Source organism: Polypterus senegalus, chromosome 1, assembly GCF_016835505.1.
Source record: "Polypterus senegalus isolate Bchr_013 chromosome 1, ASM1683550v1, whole genome shotgun sequence".
Lineage (NCBI taxonomy): Eukaryota > Metazoa > Chordata > Cladistia > Polypteriformes > Polypteridae > Polypterus > Polypterus senegalus.
In genome coordinates this window covers 17,478,415-17,499,343 of record NC_053154.1, presented here as the reverse complement: position 1 = coordinate 17,499,343, position 20,929 = coordinate 17,478,415, and the positions used below count along the sequence as shown (strand labels likewise).

The following is a 20,929-nucleotide window of genomic DNA, read 5'->3' as shown; positions in this document are numbered from 1 at the left end:
TGTTACTCATTAAACAGTCAGGTGTGGGGGGGGATTGTCATTTAATGGCTGAGACAGCTCAGCTTTGAAGTCCCTTCAGGTCTATCAGAATAAAGACCCTGCTCAAATAACACTCGGGTGAACTACAGGATCAAAATGTTCAGCTCAACTCTGCCTTTGATGGCTTTATCATGAAAATATTGCGCATTGTTTCTGTGCCTTTACTGTTCTAGAATACATTTTTACATTTCTTTCAGCTGTTTAGTACGTTACTGCCCTCTAAATTGCTTTCTTGGAACTAAAGTGCCTCTTTTAAAATGAGCCCTGAAGCCCTTTGTAGCTGACTGAGCCTCCCAAATGGGGTATGAGTGGAATTCACGGCGCGGGCAGGCGGGCGCGCTACGCCGGGTGGGAGTGATGTTGTTTGATTCCTGCACGTCCGTCCTAGGGGCTTGGTTCACAGCTGTGGCGCCCGAGTCCCTGAACACCAAACGAAAACATTTTCCACCCATTTTTTGACTTCATTTTGTAATATAAAACGAGAAGTGTAGACAATCGTCTTAGTTTTAGTTAGTTAGTGTACTTTTAGTAGTTTTTGCAGGTATTTCCATTAAGTTTCTAACTAATTTAATTGATTGCTTAAACTAATCTGACCAAGCCCGTGATGGCTCATTTTATTTTCATCAAATCTTTGCTGTATTTAGTGCCGCTCTATTGGGAACAACATCCCAATAAGTACAGTGCCACATAGCAGTATTTTTCAAAAGAGATATAATAATGTAGTGAAAGGAACCTTTATTCTTTATCACTCACTGAAATGGACTAAGTCTGTTTGAAAATATTATGTCATTTTTTAGTAGTGAGTAGTGAGAAAAGCTCTACATAAATGTAAAGAATTATTATTTAATCCTATTGTGGACCACTAGGGGGCATTACAGCAACCCCAGACTCAACAGCACGGAGACCATTCCAGGTACAATTTAACAGATTTATTGCCACAAATACCTTCTACACACTTTACAACATCCCTTCTCCACTCTTAGGTGAGCCTCATCTGACTGCTCTGACTTCCCTGGGTGAAGCGGAGCAGCTTCCTTTATGCCGGACACCATTTTTTAAATGAAGAGATCGTAGTCATGGGTCTATCTGATTCCACAGATCCAAATATGTAGAAAGAAAATGTGTCTGAATACATGATAGGAGTGTTTTGTCTATCGAGCTCCATTTCACCCCATGTCTGTCTCTCTCTGTGGCTTCTCCCTTTTACTGCATCTGCGTTTGTGCTCCGTTTCACTTCCTGATTCCAAACTCTGCTGAATGTGGCAATAAGTTGACCTTTTAAGTCCTCTTGGTTATAAACTATTAGAACCCCAGGCCACGGTGCATTCTGGGAGGCCACCTGAGCTTCCACCAACCCTTAAGCCCTTAAACTCTTAACCCTTAACTTCTGCAGCAGTCCAAGGTAATGTAAGATATTCCTGCAGCTCCGTTTTCATTTTGCCATTTTCATGACCATTCGGCCTTGTCGTTTTCTGGACAGAGGATCTAACTAAAAGCTCTTTGTCGAGTCGTGCTGGCCTGCAGAAGCTTTATTGGTGCCCTCCTGGCTCTACAACAGTTACTATTGATACCTGGGAAAGCCTGGAGTTCCAGCTGGGGTTTAGTTTTTGTGAAACGAAGTATATTTGTGTAAATCAAATTATAATTTATTTGTCACATACAAATTATACATACAGTACATTTATAATAAACTAGCTGTGTAAACCTGTGCTGTAAAATGCCCGGGGTCCTAGAAACTATTGAAATGTTCAGAAAAAAACTGTAGGGCGGCACGGTGGCGCAGTGGGTAGCGCGGCTGCCTCGCAGTTAGGAGTCCTCCCTGCGTGGAGTTTGCATGTTCTCCTCATGTCATGTTCAAGTACTTCGGTTTCCTCCCACAGTCCAAAGACATGCACGTTGGGTGAACTAGCTGTCATGAATTGGCCGTAATGTGTGGTTTGTGTGTACATGCTGACAATGCTAGCTGGGATCGGCTCCAGCGTCCCCTGGGACCCTGTTCAGGACTTGATTGGATTGATTGATGATGAGGGCGGCACGGTGGCGCAGAGGTAACACTGCTGCCTCGCAGTAAGGAGATCTGCATGGAGTTTGCATGTTCTCCCCGTGTCTGCGGTGTGTGCTTGGTGTGTGTGTGCCCTGCGGTGGGCTGGCGCCCTGCCCAGGGTTTCAGGTTAGGTGCATTGGCAATCATAAATTGTCCCTAGTGTGTGCTTGGTGTGTGGGTATGTGTGCCCTGTGGGTGTGTGTGCCCTGCCCGGGGTTTGTTTTCTGCCTTGCGCCCTGTGTTGGCTGGGATTGGCTAGGATATAGCGGGTTGGATAATGGATGCAGATGTCAGTTAATCTCTGTCTCCCAGGAGGATTTGTTTTGCTGACGTGCTCGCGTCGCTTGTGTATTAGCAGCTAAGTGACTTTGTGTTTCTTCGGAGGTTTAATTTTGCTGACGTGCTCGCCTTGCTTGTGTATTAGCGGCAGGAGGAAAAGTAAAAGGGATGCCGTTTTGATGATGTGCTCGTCTCGCTTGTGTATTAGCAGCTAAGCAGGTGTCTCTTTCTTCGGAGGTTTCGTTTTTCCGATGTGTTCGCCTTGCTTCTGTGTTAGCGGCTACAGAAGTGACTCTTTCTTCGGAGGTTTCGTTTTGCCGACGTGCTCACCTTGCTTGTGTATTAGCAGCAGGAGGAAAAGTAAAAGGGATACCGTTTTGCTGATGCGCTCGCCTCGCTTGTGTATTAGCGCCTAAGTGATTTTGCCTTTCTTCGGAGGTTCCATTTTGCCAACGTGCTTCTGTGTTAGCGGCTAAGTGACTTTGTTTTTCTTCGGAGATTTCGTTTTGCCGATGTGTTCTCCTTGCTTCTGTGTTAGCGGCTACGGAAGTGACTCTTTCTTCGGAGGTTCCGTTTTGCCAGCGTGCTCACCTTGCTGGTGTATTAGCGGTTGGAGGAAAAGTAAAAGGGATACCGTTTTGCAGATGCACTCGCCTCGCTTCTGTATTAGCAGCTAAGCAAGTGACTCTTTCTTTGGAGGTTTCATTTTGCCGACGTGCTCGCATCATCTGTGCATTAGCAGCTAAACAAGTTTGTCATTCTTCTGAGGTTTAGTAATGGCATTGGTGTTGTGGGCTGGTATGTACAGTGTAGTGCATGAACTAGTTCAAAAGAGCACATTCATTGAACAAGCTCATTTTTCTAATAATGGTGAACTTAATGTAACGTATTTCCAGGTGAAGACCTTGAATGTGAGCGAGTTCAGTTTTATGTGACAACAACATTTATTTCTGTAGCACATTTTCATACAAATAATGGAGCTCAAAGTGCTTTACATGATGAAGAAAAGAGAAAAAAAAAGATAGAATAAGAATTAAAATAAGAGAACAGTAATTAACATAGAATAAAAATAAGGTCCGATGGCCAGGGAGGACAGAAGAAACAAAAAAACTCCAGACGGCTGGAGAGAAAAAATAAAATCTGCAGGGGTTCTCAGGCCACGAGACCACCCAGCACCCTCTAGGCATTCTACCTCTCATAAATAAAAAACAACTCTTTGGATTTAGGGTTCTCACAGATCTGGGTTAGCTAGGTCCAGATTAAACGTTTTGTCTTAACCTATAATGTAGGGGTGGAGCCAAATCTGAATACGGTATTCAGATAAGCACAAATAGTGGATTTTTACGAAAATTTCATACAAATTTTTTTTCCATTTATTTGTATTCGGAAAAAATAACATCAAATCATATCGGCACTGTCTGTGTCTGCCTGCTTGTACTTAAGCTGCACCCCTGCTGACACGAGCACACGGTGAAGCTCCGCTTTCACTTTTAGGAAAATGTTGTACTCTACGAGGCCACTTTATATTTTTCCCCGTTGGACATACAATATGTGACGTGAATTTTGACCGGCAATGTAAAAGGTTAGCTCACCTACACGCTGGCTCCACAGTCACCATTTGTGTCACACGGTTGGAAACAGAGCAGTAATTTATATGTATACTTTTTGATCGGGAGGATATTAGCATATAAGGTTATACGTGTTTGTTGCTGGGTATAACTCAATAAAGTGTATTTTAGTAAAAAAGTCTTCTTAATTATTGTCTGTTATTCAAGAGCACTGTCATAGCCTAATGTAAGGCATGCAACACTCATGGGTCATTTATTCTCACTCCATAAAAACAGAAAATGAACTGAACATGAACGCGTTCAGAATTGAAATGGTGAACTTTGAACGTGAATTTCTTCATTTTAAACTGTGTGAACTGAACTCTGAGCGAGTTCTTGTGAGGTGTGAACTTGCACAGCACTGGGTATGCAGTCCTACTGTGCGTATAATACAGAGAGAGTAAAGGAAAGAGCTCATCAACAACAACACCATTTATTTCTATAGCACATTTTCATACAAAAAAAGTAGCTCAAAGTGCTTTACATAATGAAGAAAAATAAAAGACAAAATAAGAAATTTAAAATAAGACAACACTAATTAACATAGAATAAGAGTAAGGTCCGATGGCCAGGGAGGACAGAAAAAACAAAAAATAAAATCACACTTTATCGGGTTTTCCCGATGTGTCTTGAACACGTTTCTGACATTTATTAACCCTGTGCTATACTTTAATATGGAAAGCGTACAAGCACTATATTAAATGATGATGATCCCTGCAAAACCTTTAGAAACTTGGAGATTCCACAGAGACAGCCGCCAGGAAAGCATTTGAACCTCACCACGGTGGCTAAACACTCTTAACGCTACTCCTTCCGATAACCATAATTTGAAAACTTACTTTATTATTAAGTGAAAAATTATTTTCATATTCTCGTATATGAGTCATGCATACTTGGTTTCTGTTTTGGCAGTAATCCGTAAATGTGGATTTAACCATAAGATGTGGGCTACATGCTATAAGGAATGGAATTTTTGGTGAAGTTCCCAAATGGCACACCTCTTTGAAAAAGATTCTAGCTCTTTTTTTTTGTATTTTGAAAATTAGACTTTGCTGCCGTGTTAAACGATTTTATAAAAATCTTTGAAAAGTAAGATCAATTAATGGTGAAATGCAAAATAAAAATGTGATTGTCTGACGCTGCTGGGACAATGTGGTGGGTGAAGGACGCTGAATCTTTTTTTATTTTTGTTTGTTTTTTTGTTGTTTAAATGATTTACTCTTTTGTTTTTAATTCTAGTATATAGTATGGAGGAGGGCGTCACGGTGGCGCGGTGGGTAGCGCTGCTGCCTTGCAGTTAGGAGACCCGGGTTCACTTCACCTGCGTGGAGTTTGCATGTTGTCTGCGTGGGTTTCCTCCCACAGTCCAAAGACATGCAGGTTAGGTGGATTGGTGATCCTAAATTGTGTGTGCTTGGTGTGTAGGTGTGTGCCCTGCGGTGGGCTGGCGCCCTGCCTGGGGTTTGTTTCCTGCCTTGTGCCCTGTGTTGCCTGGGATTGGCTCCAGCAGACCCTCGTGACCCTGTAGTTAGGATATAGCGGATATAGGATGGATGGATGGATGGAACCTTGGAGGAGCCGTTTATTGGAAGAAAAGTTGTGGAACGCACAGATATTCCTGCTACGCGTTCCTTCTTTATTATAAAGAACATTACTGCACAGATGGTACCGAGCAAGTACTGTATGTTACTCTACTGAATGTTCCTTCCAAGCATCTCCCAGTGACCAGCAGTGTTTTATTGTTTTTTTCATTTTATTGCAATTCATTTAGAGACTTGCAAAATGGCTTGCACGCTGTTAGTGAAAGAGCACTCAGAGCTGCCCAAAAGCACAAAGCAAAAATTTAACAAAAACGATAAAGGGATTGCAGAGAGCAGGGAGGACATCATTTAGATCAATAATCCTCACCCACATTCACCTGGGTCCTCATGTATAAAATGTGCTTGTGCTCGGAAATGTGTGTAAGATGCCACTTATATGAAACGTTGGATTTATAAACTGTTCTTTGGCATGAAAACTGGCATAACGTTAACCTCAAATTTCAAACGTCTGTATGTCCTACGCAGACTTTTTCGTCTGTTGGTATTTTGGCGACCCCTGACAGGAGGACAATGAAGTGGAGAGAAGATCAACCGTATATATACCCACGTTTAAGCTCTCCCGCAGATAAGTCAGGAATTGATTTTACTGTATAATTTCCAATATTTTATAATGTTGGTCGTATAAGTTGAATGCGGAAAACTCACGCTATTGGTCCAAGAGATTCTGATATGTTAACACCCACCTGAGAGAGTAACCACGGCCTTTTGTTTTCTATGTATCGTGCCTACGTGACCACACGGTGATACCCGAACTATTCTGAAGTGACGTTTGCACTGTGTTGTGTTTGTTGTATCTCACACTCTCGTACACCTTTATCCCTTTATCTACGATCAGAAGAAAATATGAAGCTGGTTTTAAACTAAACATCATTGAAGTGGTGAGAGAAATTGGTAACTGCGCTACTGCAACAAAATTCGATGCGTCTGAGAAACTGATGTGAGATTGGAGGAGGAAAGAACTTAAGTGTCATATTTTTGAACGGGTGTATAAGTTGGGTCTGATTTTATGATCAATTTTTCGGGTTTCAAGACCCAACTTATACGCGAGTATATACGGTAATTTAATGGCACATTTCAATGATGCGTCAGTCATATTGCTGTGTTCTTGATCCGTTTATTTTGCAGTTAACAAACACGCTGTCTCAATCTTCAGTGTTGGAAATAACGCCAAATGTACCGTATATGCTTAACATCAATTGCCTTAATGTGTTGCCTGTCTATTTTATCTATGAAAAGGGTGTGCAGTGTGTTGTAGGACCTAACTGACAATATCAGCATTCGCTGTTTTGAAGGATTTCACTAGCGGCGGGCTACACGAGGAGTACGTTTTTAAGGATTGTGATGATTTTATTTGGCTCATGATGATGGCTGTCTTTATAAGCAGATTTAGACGTCCTACCAAGAGAGAGAGAGTTTTATTTGACCTCAGGGGAAATTTGGCTTTTTACAGAAGCTCTTTAAATAAATAAATAACATCGGGTCACGACCGTAATTCGTTCCAAAACTCTGGTCGCAACCCGATTTGGTCGTGACCCGAAGTAATTTCCCCCATAGGATTGTATGTAAATACAATTAATCCGTTCCAGACTGTACAAGCTATATGTAAATATATATATATATTTTTAAAGATTTTTAAACACAAAAATAGTTAATTATACCATAGAATGCACAGTGTAATAGTAAACTAAATGTAAAAACATTGAATAACACGGAGAAAACCTTGAACAGAGAAAACTAACATTGCAAGTGTTCACGCTACAGCCTTATGAACCGCTCATTGTAAACACTTTTTAATGAGTTTTAAGCACAGGGAAAAAAATGGAAATTTGAAAAATCCTTAATTTATACAAAAACTAACCATAAACAACCAAGAAAACTAACCTTGCATGAGTCAAGTTCTGGCGTGAAGGAAGTGAGGAGGAACTGGGTGGAGAGGAGATCACAGTTTTGAGGTAAAGCCTGTGACGTTGCGGGTTCGCTGCATGCTCCCATCTCGCTTCCGGGAGCCCTTAAACTTGTCACCGTCGGTAATGTTACCGATGAGCACGACAGTGAGGCACTACAATGGAGCAATCGGATAGTACAAAAAGTGCCAAGTGCTTTTATTAAGATCAACAAAACAACAATCAAGTCCAAATTAAATAAAGTGCAGTGCTTTTAGAATCCTTCAATAAATAAATGATCCCATAAAAACAGAAATGAAATGGAGGTTAAAATCCAATAGAAAAAAGTCTACATTAAATACACCGAGATTAAAACAACGCTCGAAGCAGTCTCTTTAAAAACAAGCCCGGTGCCTTCTTTAACTGCCTACTCCTGCGCTCTCTCTCTCGCTCTCTCTCTCTCTCTCTCTCTTGCTCGCTCTCTTTCTCTCTCTCTCTCTCTCTCTTGCTCGCTCGCTGTACAGGATATGCACAGGGAGAGACTGAACACGTGCGGAAATCATCGGCGCGTACGAACCGGAAGGGAAACTGGCTTGTTCGTCACCCGAGTGTGTGGTCGTGAACAGATGCAAAAGTTTGGTGAACTTTTTGGTCTTAACCCGATTTGTACGTGGTCTGAGACGTGCGTGACCCGAGGTTCCACTGTATAGATAAAAATGTAGCAGACCAGAGCTGCTCATATTCACACCGTCGACGGAACGTTTATTTATTTTGGTGGGCATCCCAGCTCACACCACTCGCACACAGAGACGTGACTTAACAGCAAATCAAATAAATAACTATGTGATATATTGAATGAAACACAAACGGCAAATAAACCGCTAACCTCTTCCTTTTCCCCATGACGATATTAATTACTAACACGACAGTAACCACTAATGACCCACTCCATAAAGAGTCCAAATGCAGTAGTAGCAGATGAGGTGTAAGATGACGATCCAGGAACAGTAATGTATTAAAACAGTCCTACCAGTAGTCCTGATGCAGTGAGGGGTGAAGAGAACTGGGGAGCGCTCCCGCCAATGAAGTACGCTGACCAATCCAGCACTCCTCACCCGACAAGCAGGCACAAGACATTCCGTACATCTTCACAGGTTCGACAATCCAGGATAGAAACGATATTATTCCACAGAGACGAGACTACCAGGTGAATACGAACACAAAACAACGGGGATTCTTTGCTGCTTAGCCGGCTCCCTTTTAAAGTTCCCGCCAGCCCTTCTTGTCCCCAGCAGCCCCTGCACCCGTTGCAGACATCGAATTAGGGCAATACCCTCAGTTCAGGCTGGGAAATGGAGTCCATTAATCCGTAACGCTGCTTCAAAGAAATACTGTACATATATTCAGATGCTATGGTCTGAACATTCACCAGGATGACTGAAAAGGAAGAAAATTTTTAAAGAAAGAAAAGAAAACTTCGGACTTGGCTGTCACAGTCCCGGTGAGGCATACTACCATTGGTGTTAAGGAGCCCCCGTAGTGTTTCTTGACACACTTCTGTTAAATAATTTGTTGTCTGAAAGTCCTCAGTGTTGGTGTGTGACAGAGTGGGGATGTGCAGTATTGTTCATAATGGCACTCAGTTCTGTTTTAATTCTCACCTCCTCTATGATGTCCTGGGGGTCCAGAGTGTGCCTGCCCCTTATTCAGTTTGTTGATTCAGTGGGCCTCTCTTGAAGTGATGTTACCAGCCCAGCATACAACAGATGGCCATCCCAGAGTTGTAGAAGATGTGACAGATGTCATTACTCACATTAAAGCATCACAATCTCCTAAGGAAAACAGGCCAGCTCTGCCCTTTCTTCTATAGACCCTCTGTGTTCTGAGACCAATCCAACCTGTCATTAATGTGGAAATACCCCCCAAGTACTTGTAGGAGTGGACCACCTCCACATCCACTCCTTGCATACTGATTGGACACAGAGGCTCTTTGGTGCGTTGAAAGTCAACGATCAGTTCCTTGGTTTTGCTGACGTTAAGATTCAGACAATTCTCTTTGCAACAAGAAACAAAGTTCCCCACCTTACTCCTCTCCTCTGTCTCATCCCCCCCTTAAATCATCTGAGAATTTGACATGACCTGGGGCCTCATGTATAAACGGTGCGTACGCACAGAAATGTTGCGTAACAACTTTTCCATGTTCAAATCGCGATGTATAAAACCTACACTTGCCGTAAAGCCACGCACTTTTCCACGGTACCTCATGCCTTGTCGTACGCAAGTTCTCCGCTCGGTTTTGCAAACTGGTGGCACCCAGCGTCAAAGCAGTGCTACTGTTCCTGTGTGGTTACTCATTATTTTCATGACGCGGCTTTATAAATACACAGAAACTAACCGCATATTGTTTATTAGTGTAATGCATCTGATTGTAATTAACTCGTAACAATATAATGGTATATTCCAAATACCATAACTGCTTTAGCGTTGTTACTCTCACTTCGATTTCTTCTTCTTCTTCTTCTTTCAGCTCCTCCCGTTAGGAGTTGCCACAGCGGATCATCTTTTTCCATATTACTCTCACTGCACCACTCGGAGTATTTATATCACTGTATCTGAGTGTGAATCACAGCAGCAGCTGATCGGAAAGAGAATTATCGGTATACAGCTTTAAGGACACGCTGTCTCAGCCACTGCAAAACGTTTTAAAGCCTTTCCTGTACGGACCTCGCGGTTCAGAAACAGTTTAATCCCAAGAACTTTAAATGCACTCAATCAATTGCTCCTTGTAGAACTGTTTGGACTTATAAGTAGAATCACCTCACTGTAAACTTGCACTACAGTTATAATATCTCACAACCTGGGCCACTTTATAAAGCGCGTATTTACATATGATGACAATATCATTTTTAAGGTGAAATGCAGCAAAATATGTTTGTTAAATTATACACATAAAACTTTAACTTCATTTAAATAATCTATATTCTTCACTGGGAGTGTCTTTAAGGATAGAATAATTAAACATGTACTACGAAGATATTTCAATGTTCTTTAAACGTTTTGAAGAATCGGCGCTAAGCTTACAGATGGCTTAACTTCTATTACAGAGCTGATTGTGTGGCGATCGGTTACTTGGGGAAAGAAAAGCAAGGACTCGTGGGGCGGCCACGCCAATATATATTGAATATAAAACAGAAAGAGAAAATAACAACACAGCTAAAAATGCAGCGACAAATTTCAACAAAAGTTAAATGCTTGTCATGAGCACGAGGCTCATGAAACACATGTTTAATAATGTGCTTTAGCTCCTATCATCATGAAAATGACATCACGTATACATCTCAGTATTTTAGTTATTCAGAGAGCTGTAATATCACAAATGTAATGGACTCTGTGTCCAGTTGGAGAAAGAGAGCCAGTTTAAGAAGCAAGTAGTGATTCACACACACAGAGCACATACGAGTAGAAGATCAAATACAAAACAAAGCATTTAACGTGCTACTTTAATTACGATGTGATTTTGAGAAACTGGTTAAACGATTTTAAGATGAAGTTTATAATGTTCTACTAAATGACAAAATAAACTACGTGATTAAAGTGGAAATGTCGAGATTGAAGTTGACATTTCGTGCTTTTTCCCCACCGTGTGCCTTTTTTCTCTGTACCCTAATAAACTTTCATATGACACTCAGACAGTGGGCTTACAACTCTTCTTTTCACGGCAACTTTGATATGTGACTTCTTTTTTATTTCCTGCACTGTGTGATTTTGTGGATGTGAGCTTTCGAGTTTCTCCAACACGCTATGTCACTCGATCAACTTCCTTTTGTTGATTATACCACGGTTTATTTGAACAAATAGTATGTTTTTCCTTTGCCTCCACTTGGTATTCGCTGAAATTCTTATATTTTCCCCCGTGCTTTTCCCATTGTCTTTTCTCAGAAGGCTGAGCTTAAGGGCGATTTATATTGATTTGCATATTCAAATAGGCGTAATTCTGGGAGGATTTGGGGCGTTACATAAAGCGTGTGCACGAGCGTTAGTTTTCACGCTGACCGGGATATATGTAACGGAAGGACGTGGAAGTTGGAGTACGCACAGATTCCTGCATCTGGATTTTTCTGTGCGTAAGCACATTTCGGCTTTTGTGCTTACGCCATGTTATAGTGCGAGTTCTACGCACGGCGTTATACATGAGGCCCCAGGTGTGTTATATTTATAGTCGGAGGTGTACAAAGCCATCCACTTGGAGTTGTATGCAAAATTGAAGCCTACAGAAATCGTTCTGCTCTTTCCCAAATGCGACAACACCTACCGGGAACGTCCCAGTCCTATAGTGCTCAGACTGGAAGGGGCCGACTCAGTTGCCCTCATTGGAGTTTTTGGTGGGAAAGGAGTCAATGTCATTCCGGGACAGTGCCCCTTGTGTCCTGGAGTGGTAGGCCTAGTAATTACCTCTGATGCACATGCGTGATGCAGTATAATTTTAGACCAGGAATTTTACATTATTCATTTGTAGTGCTTTTCTATCAAGATAGGCTCAGAGTGCTTACATCAAATTACAAATGTAACGTGTGGAATCATGGATATTAACAATTGTTTGTTTAAATAGATCTTTACACTTTACAGGATTAGGCTAATCAAAAAATGTCTGTGCTATAATCTGACCACTCCCAAAGTAGGAATTTAAGAAACATCACTCTAGTAATTGAAGCAAAAATGCAGGAATATAAAAGAAATCAAGCTGCAGACAGATCTGGCCAGCTGCCATACTGGTTTTTTTGCTTCTCCTAGCATTTGTTTTCACGCACTTGAGAAACAGAAGTCACTCGCCATAAAATGTTGCAAGTCAAATGAAATTACATTCCACAAAAGTTATTAGATCGCAAAAATAGAGGCCTGGCCGTGTGTTCCTAAAGTTACGCAATAGTAATATTTTGATTCCCAGAGGGTCGGATGTTTAAATGAAGCCAGTAAAGGAGAAACCTGTGTGTTGCTATTAGCTTCAGTGAAGAGGCCACTGGGCAATGTTTGTTTAGTTCAGAGGTGCCCATCGAGCAGCCCATTTAGTGCCAACAGGCCAGCGTAAAACGAGATGCTCTGTCTGCCCCTCAGTTTCCTTTGTGTCACTGCTTATCTTGTTCGTATACTCATTCCCAGGAGCTAATATAATAATATCTTTACATCTGATAGTTTCCTCCCATACCCCCCCAATTATATTAAAAGTGTACAGAATTTCAACTAGGTTTGTGAAAGTTTAACCGCTATTAAAACAAATTTGTGTTTATTAGTCAGTTAGTCAGTGTCCAACACAAGGTCAAGGGGGTCTGCAGGAGCCAATCCCAGCCAACACAGGGTGCAAGGCAGGAGCCAATCCCAGCCAACACAGGGTGCAAGGCAGGAACAAATCCTGGGCAGGGCGCCAGCCCACTGCAGGGCACACACCAAGCACACACTAGGGACAATTTAGAATGGCCAATGCACCTAACCTGCATGTCTTTGGACTGTGGGAGGAAACCCACGCAGACACGGGGAGAACATGCAAACTCCACACAGGGAGGACCCGGGAAGCGAACCTGGTCTCTTTACCCACTGCTGCCCTTTATTGTTTTTATTATTGTTTTATTTGTATTATTGTTTTTGTCCGACATTCATTTCTTAGATAATGTGTATGAGTGAGTGGTACTGCCCACCAGCTGCCTTACAGTGTATCTTACTATGAAAAGTGACCAGTAAAAGCCGTCAAGTCATAAGAACCTCGTTCACAATTTTAGACTGCAGCTGAAAACCAAAAATCATATATTGCCATTTCATTATTAGTGAATTTTGTGATAAAAGCCCTGTTAGCGTGTGCAGGACAGTGGGGGCGGACACTGAGAGGGATCAGCTGACGTCACCAGGAGGCGCACCGCTCATTACGTTCAGAGACGCACCCTGCGCGGCTGACTAAAGGAGCTCTGCATTTAACTCGCTCTGCGCGCCGTCCGCCTCTGAGCTGGAGGCTGTGAGTTTGTGACTCGCTGTCGACAGCTCACCCCGGAGCAAATCTGCAAACTAAAAGAAATTGGTGACAAGGGTGGGATTTGCTTTTGTGGATGGAGAGAGATCGGCAGAGGTCACCAAGAGGCACCGCATCACCACTATACTGCCAAAGATGCTTAAATTGCAAATGAAACCTCTCTTGGATTGCACGATTCAAGACTGAGTCACTGTACGTTTGTCTGTGCTAGTTTCACTAACTTTCTTATTTATTTATTTTTTTTCATATTGCAGATGAGGGGCTTGGCAATGGTCTAGAGAGCCTACATCCTGTTTGCCGTGGTGATGGAATTAAAAGTGTGGGTGGATGGTGTCCTTCGAGTTGTGTGCGGCCTTTCCGAAGACACGTCATGCCAGGATGTGGTAATAGCACTGGCACAAGCAATAGGTAAGAGAACTCTAACCGGATTACTCAACACTAAAGAAATGCACAATTGTTAGCATATAAAACAAAACTCCTCCTTCCTCCTATTCTTCTCTTTTTCGATTGCTTATCTTTCTCAGGGATTTTTTTCAAAAAATGACAAATTCCTAATGCATGAAAATCATATATATGGCAAATGAAGTGAATTATCACTCCATACCTGTAGTTAGTGTCATAAGTAGCCATCATTCTAACCCTTAGACATATATAGATGGACGCCGCATTCACTGTGTTGCCCAGTCGACACGATACGTCAGCGCGTCAGCCTTATTGCGAGTGGCAAAAGTAATAAACTTTTAACTTTAAACTAATACAGGTAGACGTGGAAACCGGGTTTTCTGATGAAAAAACAAAGTTTTAAACAGTATCATTTACATACAACAGATTTCAGCGAATCATTTAAATACAATTATTTATATCCATTTATACACTAATAAAGGCAATTATTAAATAAGAATTATAATTATTGTTATTAAATAATTCTTCCCATATAAGTAACATTTCTCGGACTGCCTTCTTCCATCTCCAAAACATTTCTAGACTTCGTCTTGTTCTTACCCAACACAGTACTGAAGTATCGGTTAATGTCCGAGTCACCTCACGTACAGATTACTGTAATGCTATTCTATCTGGCATCCCACAAAAACGTATCCATCGCTTACAACTTCTTCAAAATTCTGCTGCCAGGATAATAACCTGCGGTTCTAAATCCACTGAACATATCACACCGATTCTCTCTCGACTTCACTGGCTCCCTGTTAGCTACTGAATACGATACTAAACACCGCTCTGAACATTTAAAGCTCTCCACACCTCACTGATCTCCTCCAGACTGGCACTCCTCTCGCTCCCTCAGATCCTTATCTGCAGCTCCACTTTCTTTACCGCACATCAGACTCTCTTCTATGTGAGCTCGACTGTCTCTCCTGGTGCTCCTCAACTTGGGAATTCTCTTCTCTCTCATATCCGTCACCTCGATTCAATAACACATTTTAAAACTGCCCTCAAAACTTCTCTTTTCAAACTGGTATACCAGTTGTGAATTCTGCACTGTTATTGCCAGTTATCTTTGTTTGTTTGTTAATTATTGCATTTTGATTGATCATTCTCATGTTTTAATTTTACTAATGTTGTTTCATTTTTTTTGTAAGGTGACCTTGAGTGCTAAGATTATAAAACGAGATTTTCTAATGGCCAAATATAACCAAAACAATTGTTCAGCCTGACCTGTGAAATGTAATCCCCCAGGATCTGGTTTGGAGCGTACAGCGGTTTGCACAGTCCCAAGCAGCACATTATTCATTACTTTACTCTACAGCAGTGCCACTCGCAATATGGCGGCGACGTTGACATACGATGCTGCTGGTCATGTGGCGTCTAGTAATTCTACGTCTATGTTCTAACCAAGTCACTTCAGCACAGCCGTCCTCCAGCATTTTCAGCAGCACCACAGAGATATACATAGTGGGTAGGGCACTGGCATCGAACTCCAGTCCTGTAAGGGCCGCAGTGGCTGCAGGTTTTCATTCTGACCATCTTCTTCATTAGTGACCACTTTTGGCTGCTAATTAACTATTTGCCTTCATTTTAGTTAACTTCACTCAGGCTCCCTTAGTTGTCTCCTTTTCTTTAATTAGCAGCCAAACAATAACGAGACACAAAACAAGCGGCCACGTGACCAGCTCACCTGCGCCCATCACACAATATCTGAAAATAAAGAACGGTGGAGTTTTCAGTAAGGCTGATCTCTCGGGTCACCAAAACACTCTGACGGTGTTCTTAGAAAAATCAGAAAATCGACAGTTTTGGAAATGTCTGCTGTGTCAGAATTAGAGCAGCAACAAGCCATGGAATTAAATAACGAGTTTAATTAACATCATTCTCATTAGGAAACTGACTGGAGTGAAACTGGCCGGAGTTTGACGTTCCAGTTTAGCTGGTCATCTGTCTCGCATCTTATTTCTGTTTGAAGAAACGAATCAATTCAGAGGTCTGAATCCTTAAAAACAGGGCTGTTCAAATGAAGGGAAAAGGAGTTAATTAGCAGTGAATCCTGGTCACTAATTAGGAAAAAGGGTTAGGATGAAGACCTGCAGCCACTGCAGCCATCCAGGCCTGGAGTTCGACACCCCTGGGGTAGAGCATGAAGAAGGCCAAGGAAATGTAACCGACAGTAACTGTGGCCAGCGCCTCTGTCAGTTTATCAGGCTTTCTAAAGGGTGCAAACTGGGGTGTCCACGCCAACCTTTGCCACCCCTTGAAGGTGCCATTGTTTCAGCTGTCCACATTACAAGAGCCAGCCAGCATTTTCAGAAATATTCGGCTCTGGCCTGCATTTTCAAAAATTTCAAAAAGAATTAGAAACACGGGGTTAGCCAAACAAAAGGCACATTTTCAAATGAAAACATAGCAGTGTGGACGTAGCCTAATAAGCCCGCGTGGAAGCTCGTGTTTCTTCAGAGTATGGTGCGTCAGTCCTCCCTGTAATCCTTTCTCACGTTCGTTCTTTGCACATTTGCTTGTAAAGAATAACTGAATGTTTCATATTGGAAAGTTTGTTAAAATGGATGGAAAATTGGAAAAAGTTGAGGAGCATCTTATAGATTTCTTGGAAAGTCTACCCCACTCCCCCCAACCGCCACCTGAAATAACACAATTTGTGAACTTTTTGTGTTTTGTTTTTCTTGAAAGTATTTATTGGTCACCTAGTTTTTTATTTCATTTCTTACTTTTCTCAGCGGTGACATTCATGTCTCTGGCGACTCTTCCTATAAAGTCAGTAGACGGATTGGGAGAGCATGGAGGGGTCATGAGGTCGCTGGAAAGGGTTATGTGGCGCTCCCGATATCTCTACAAAAGGACGAAGGTCCAAGTCTTCAGAGTCCTGGTGCTTCCTGTCTTGCTATGTGGTTGCGAGACATGGACGCTATCTAGTGACCTGAGACGAAGACTGCACTCCTTCAGTACTGTGTCTCATCGGAGAGTCCTTGGGTACCGCTGGTTTGACTTTGTGTTGCTCACGGGAGTCCCGAATGAGGCACATGACCTGCATTGTGAGGGAGCGTCAGTTACGCCACTATGGCCATGTGGCACGATTACCCGAGTGTGATCCAGCTCACAGGATCCTCATTGTTGGGGACCCGAGTGGCTGGACCAGGCCCACGTAACACCTGGCTGCGGCAAACATGAGCTTTCAGACATGGGCTTATTAGGCTACGTCCACACTGCTATGCTTTCATTTAAAAATGCAGATATTAGTCTTCATTTTTGCCTTTTGTCCGTGCTACCTCCATTTCCGGAGGGTGGGACTGGACTGCATGTCTGCCACGGGGGCTGCCAACCAGGATCCCAAGCTGTTTCATCGTGTGACGGGTGCAGCAATGCGCCGTACCAGTGCATGTTCCCCAACTTGACTTGAGTTAGTTTATGTAATTTATGTTTTTGTTTTTTTTTTTTAGTTGGGGCAAGAAAGTTTGTCTTTGCTAAGATTTTATTGATTGACGAAAAGCGCCCACGCTATTATTTTACTATTATTTTTTACTTTTTAGTACACTTTTTAACTTAATATAAGCGTGGTTTTTAAAAAGTATTTTTTATATATAATTTTCAACTTTTTAGTCTTGGGTTTGTTTTAGTATAATTTTGTAATCAATATTTTAACACTTCCTTTAATATTTCTATCTGTTACTAGCGCCATCTATTGGTGAAATCTTGAACTATTCCTCATGTGAAAATTTCATTTCTTAATTAACATGGATTAATTGATCGAAACTGATTATTGATTCATGTATTGTCATCGGAAGTGAGTAAGTGTGCAAAATTTCAAGTCATGTGGACAATAGGAAGTGGGTTAAATATCGATTACAAGATTTGTACCAGACAACAAACAGGTGAAGTTAACAGAAGCGTGGGAATAAAATTAGAAAATGAACTGAACGTGAACTAGTTCAAAACTGAAGTGAACGCTGAACGTGAGTTTCATTATTTTAATCTGTGTGAACTGATCTTTGAGCGAGTTCTTGTGAGGGGTGAACTTGCACAACGCTGGTCAAACCTGGTTAATTGTTATTTCTTTTTACAGGTCAGACTGGACGTTACATTCTGATTCAGAAACTACGTGACACTGAGAGGCAGCTTCTGGCCAATGAGAAGCCCTTGGAGTCTCTTGCAAAATGCGGACAATATGCCAACGATGTCCAGTTTATTTTGCGCCGCACAGGACCCAGCGCGGGCGAACGGCCTTCCTCCAATAGTGACTCTTCGGGTACTTCTGTTGGCGTTCCTCTCCCTGCCAAGCCTGCTGAAGCACCCAAGCGCAAAGAACCTAAAAAGTCCATGACATTCAATTTGGGCTCCATGGGCTCAGTTGACTTTTCTACCAAGAAAAAAATCAAACCAGCAGAGCCAAATGGCGGAGAGAAAAATGTGTCTACTGTGAATGGTCATGTTTCCAAAGAGGAGATTTTTAAAAAGGTGCTGGTTCAGCAGGAGCAGCTTCAAGCTCTGGAAGCCCAGATCAAGTCCCTGGAATCGGAGATCTATTCTTGGGAGCATCCAACAACACCCAGCTTGGAAGACGAGCTTTTGATCTTGCAGCAGACAATCCGATCAAACAATGCAGAGCTGGAAGAAGAGGAGTTATGGGTGAATGAACTGCAAATTGAGAAGGAGCAAGAGCGCACCATGCAATGGAAGCTGAAGGATCTCCACAGTACCCTGGACGAGTGCACAAGGAAACTTGGGGATTTTGACACAAAGTCGGCTCTCCTGGAGCAAGAGATACAACAGGAGAATGCGGACAGGACAAAGAAAAGCAAACAGACTTCCAGGAGTCAGGCCCAAGTGGAAGATTCTCTGGTTAGGATTAAAGCCGAGCTAGAGAACAAAAACAAGCAGCACAGCATGCTGGATAATTCCTTGAAGGACATGAAGAAGGCAGTGATGGAAGTGGAATCCGTTCTGCAGGTATCAGTAGCATGTCCAGTGTGCCACTGGCAGACGTTATTTACATAAAACCATTCCTAGATGGGACATTTTGGCTTTTTTATTTATTTTATCCTTTTTTCTTTTCTAATGTGAAAACCTCACATATTTATACTCCATTATGGGGAAAATAATAAACAGGGAGTCTGAAAACAAGCGATAACGTTATAGGAGGCGATTTGTGGAATTTGTTTTTTAATTTGGTCAGCTTACATTTTTATTCAAAACAAGTTATATATCCAAAGTGCCGAGTACATTGACTCTATTTTCATGTTCTCGCAGTGTGAACGTAAGTGAGGATGAGCAACGTCACCTACTCGGGGCTGCACCAGGTGTCAGTGGTGGGGAATTGAAAGAACAAACTTGTATTTTACATGCCAGCCTCTTAGCCACCAAGTGGGTTACACTGTTTGCCCATTAATAAAATTTGTACTGAGACTCGCGTCTTGCAGAGCAGCACAGTTGTTAGCACTGCTGCTTCGTGGAAATGACGTCCCGGGTTTGAAACCCACACCCGGATGTCTTCTGCACGTCGGTTTATCTGGGTTATCCTCCTGAATCCACACAGACGTGCAGGTTAAATTAATTAGATTACAAGTCCCAGGAGGTTCTGCTCAGACACAGGAAGCAGAGAGTGATGGGGTGAGGAACCTCATCAGGATTGGCCGATGTCAAGAGTGGAGTCCAGCAGGGGTCAGTGCTGGGGCCGCTGCTGTTTGTAATAGATATAAATGATGTAGGTAGGAAAGTAAGTAACAAGCTGGTTCAGTTTGCAGATGATACCAAGATTGGTGGATTAACAGATAATTTGGAATCCGTTACAGAAGGGCTTGGCAGATTTGTGGCAGATGAAATTTAATGTCAGTAAATGTAAAGAATTACACACAGGAAGTAACAATGTGAGGTTTGAATACACAATAGAAGGTCATAAAATCGAGAGTCCACCTTATGAGAAGGATTTAGGAGTCGTAGTGGACTTTAAGCTGTCGATTTCCAGATAGTATTCAGAAGCCATTAAGAAGGCTAACAGAATGTCAGGTTATATAGCGCCTTGATGTGTGGAGTACAAGTCACAGGAGGTTCTGCTCAAGCTTTATAACACACTGGTGAGGCCTCATCTGGAGTACTGGGTGCAGTTTTGATCTCCAGGCTACAAAAAGGACATAACAGCACAAGAGAAGGTCCAGAGAAGAGCGACTAGGCTGATTCAGGGCTACAGGGGATGAGTTATGAGGAAAAAGTGAAGGAGTTGAAAGTTTTAACAGGTTAATATCAGTAAATGTAAAGAATTACATGTAGAAAGCAAAAATGTGAGGCTTGAATACACAATGGGCGGTTGGAAAATCAAGAGTCCACCTTATGAGAAGGATTTAGGAGTCGTAGTGGACTCTAAGCTGTCGACTTCCAGACAGTATTCAGAAGCCATTAAGAAGACTAACAGACTGTCAGGTTATATAGCGCCTTGATGTGTGGAGTACAAGTCACAGGAGGTTTTGCTCAGGCTTTATAACACACCGGTGAGTCCTCATCTGGAGTCCTGGGTGCAGTTTGGGTCTCCAGGCTACAAAAAGGACATAACAGCACAAGAAAAGGTCAAGAGAAGAGCGACTAGGCTGATTCAGGGCTACAGGGGATGAGTTATGAGGAAAGATTAAAAGAGCTGAGCCTTTAAAGTTTAAGTAAAAGAAGATGAAGAGGTGACCTGACTGAAGTGTTTAAAATTAGGAAGTGAATTAGTCCGGTGGATCGAGACGGTGACTTTAAAATTAGTTCATCAAGAACACGGGGACACAGTTGGAAACTCATTAAGGGAGAATTTCTCACAAACATTAGGAAGTTTTTCTTAACACAAAGAACAATACTGTAGACACTTGGAATAAACTACCAAGTAGTGTGGTAGACAGGAGGACTTTAGGGACTTTTACAACTTGACATGATGTTATTTTGGAAGAATTCAGTAATTGGCCTGTTCTTGTCAAGAGTGTTCTAATGTTCTAATAACACACTGGTGAGGCCTCATCTGGAGTCCTGGG

The 20,929-nt window shown here is 42.1% G+C and overlaps 1 protein-coding gene across 1 annotated transcript in view; it reads left to right on the top strand.

Annotated features, from left to right (window-relative positions):
* LOC120523247 (ras association domain-containing protein 8-like) overlaps window positions 1–20,929 on the top strand; it is a 145,804-nt gene that overhangs the window by 87,618 nt on the left and 37,257 nt on the right. Inside the window, exons 2-3 of the mRNA XM_039744356.1 lie at window positions 13,724–13,877; window positions 17,995–18,878. Of these exons, the coding sequence (XP_039600290.1) occupies window positions 13,775–13,877; window positions 17,995–18,878 (987 nt within the window). The 5' untranslated portion in view covers window positions 13,724–13,774. The remainder of the gene's footprint in view (window positions 1–13,723; window positions 13,878–17,994; window positions 18,879–20,929) is intronic.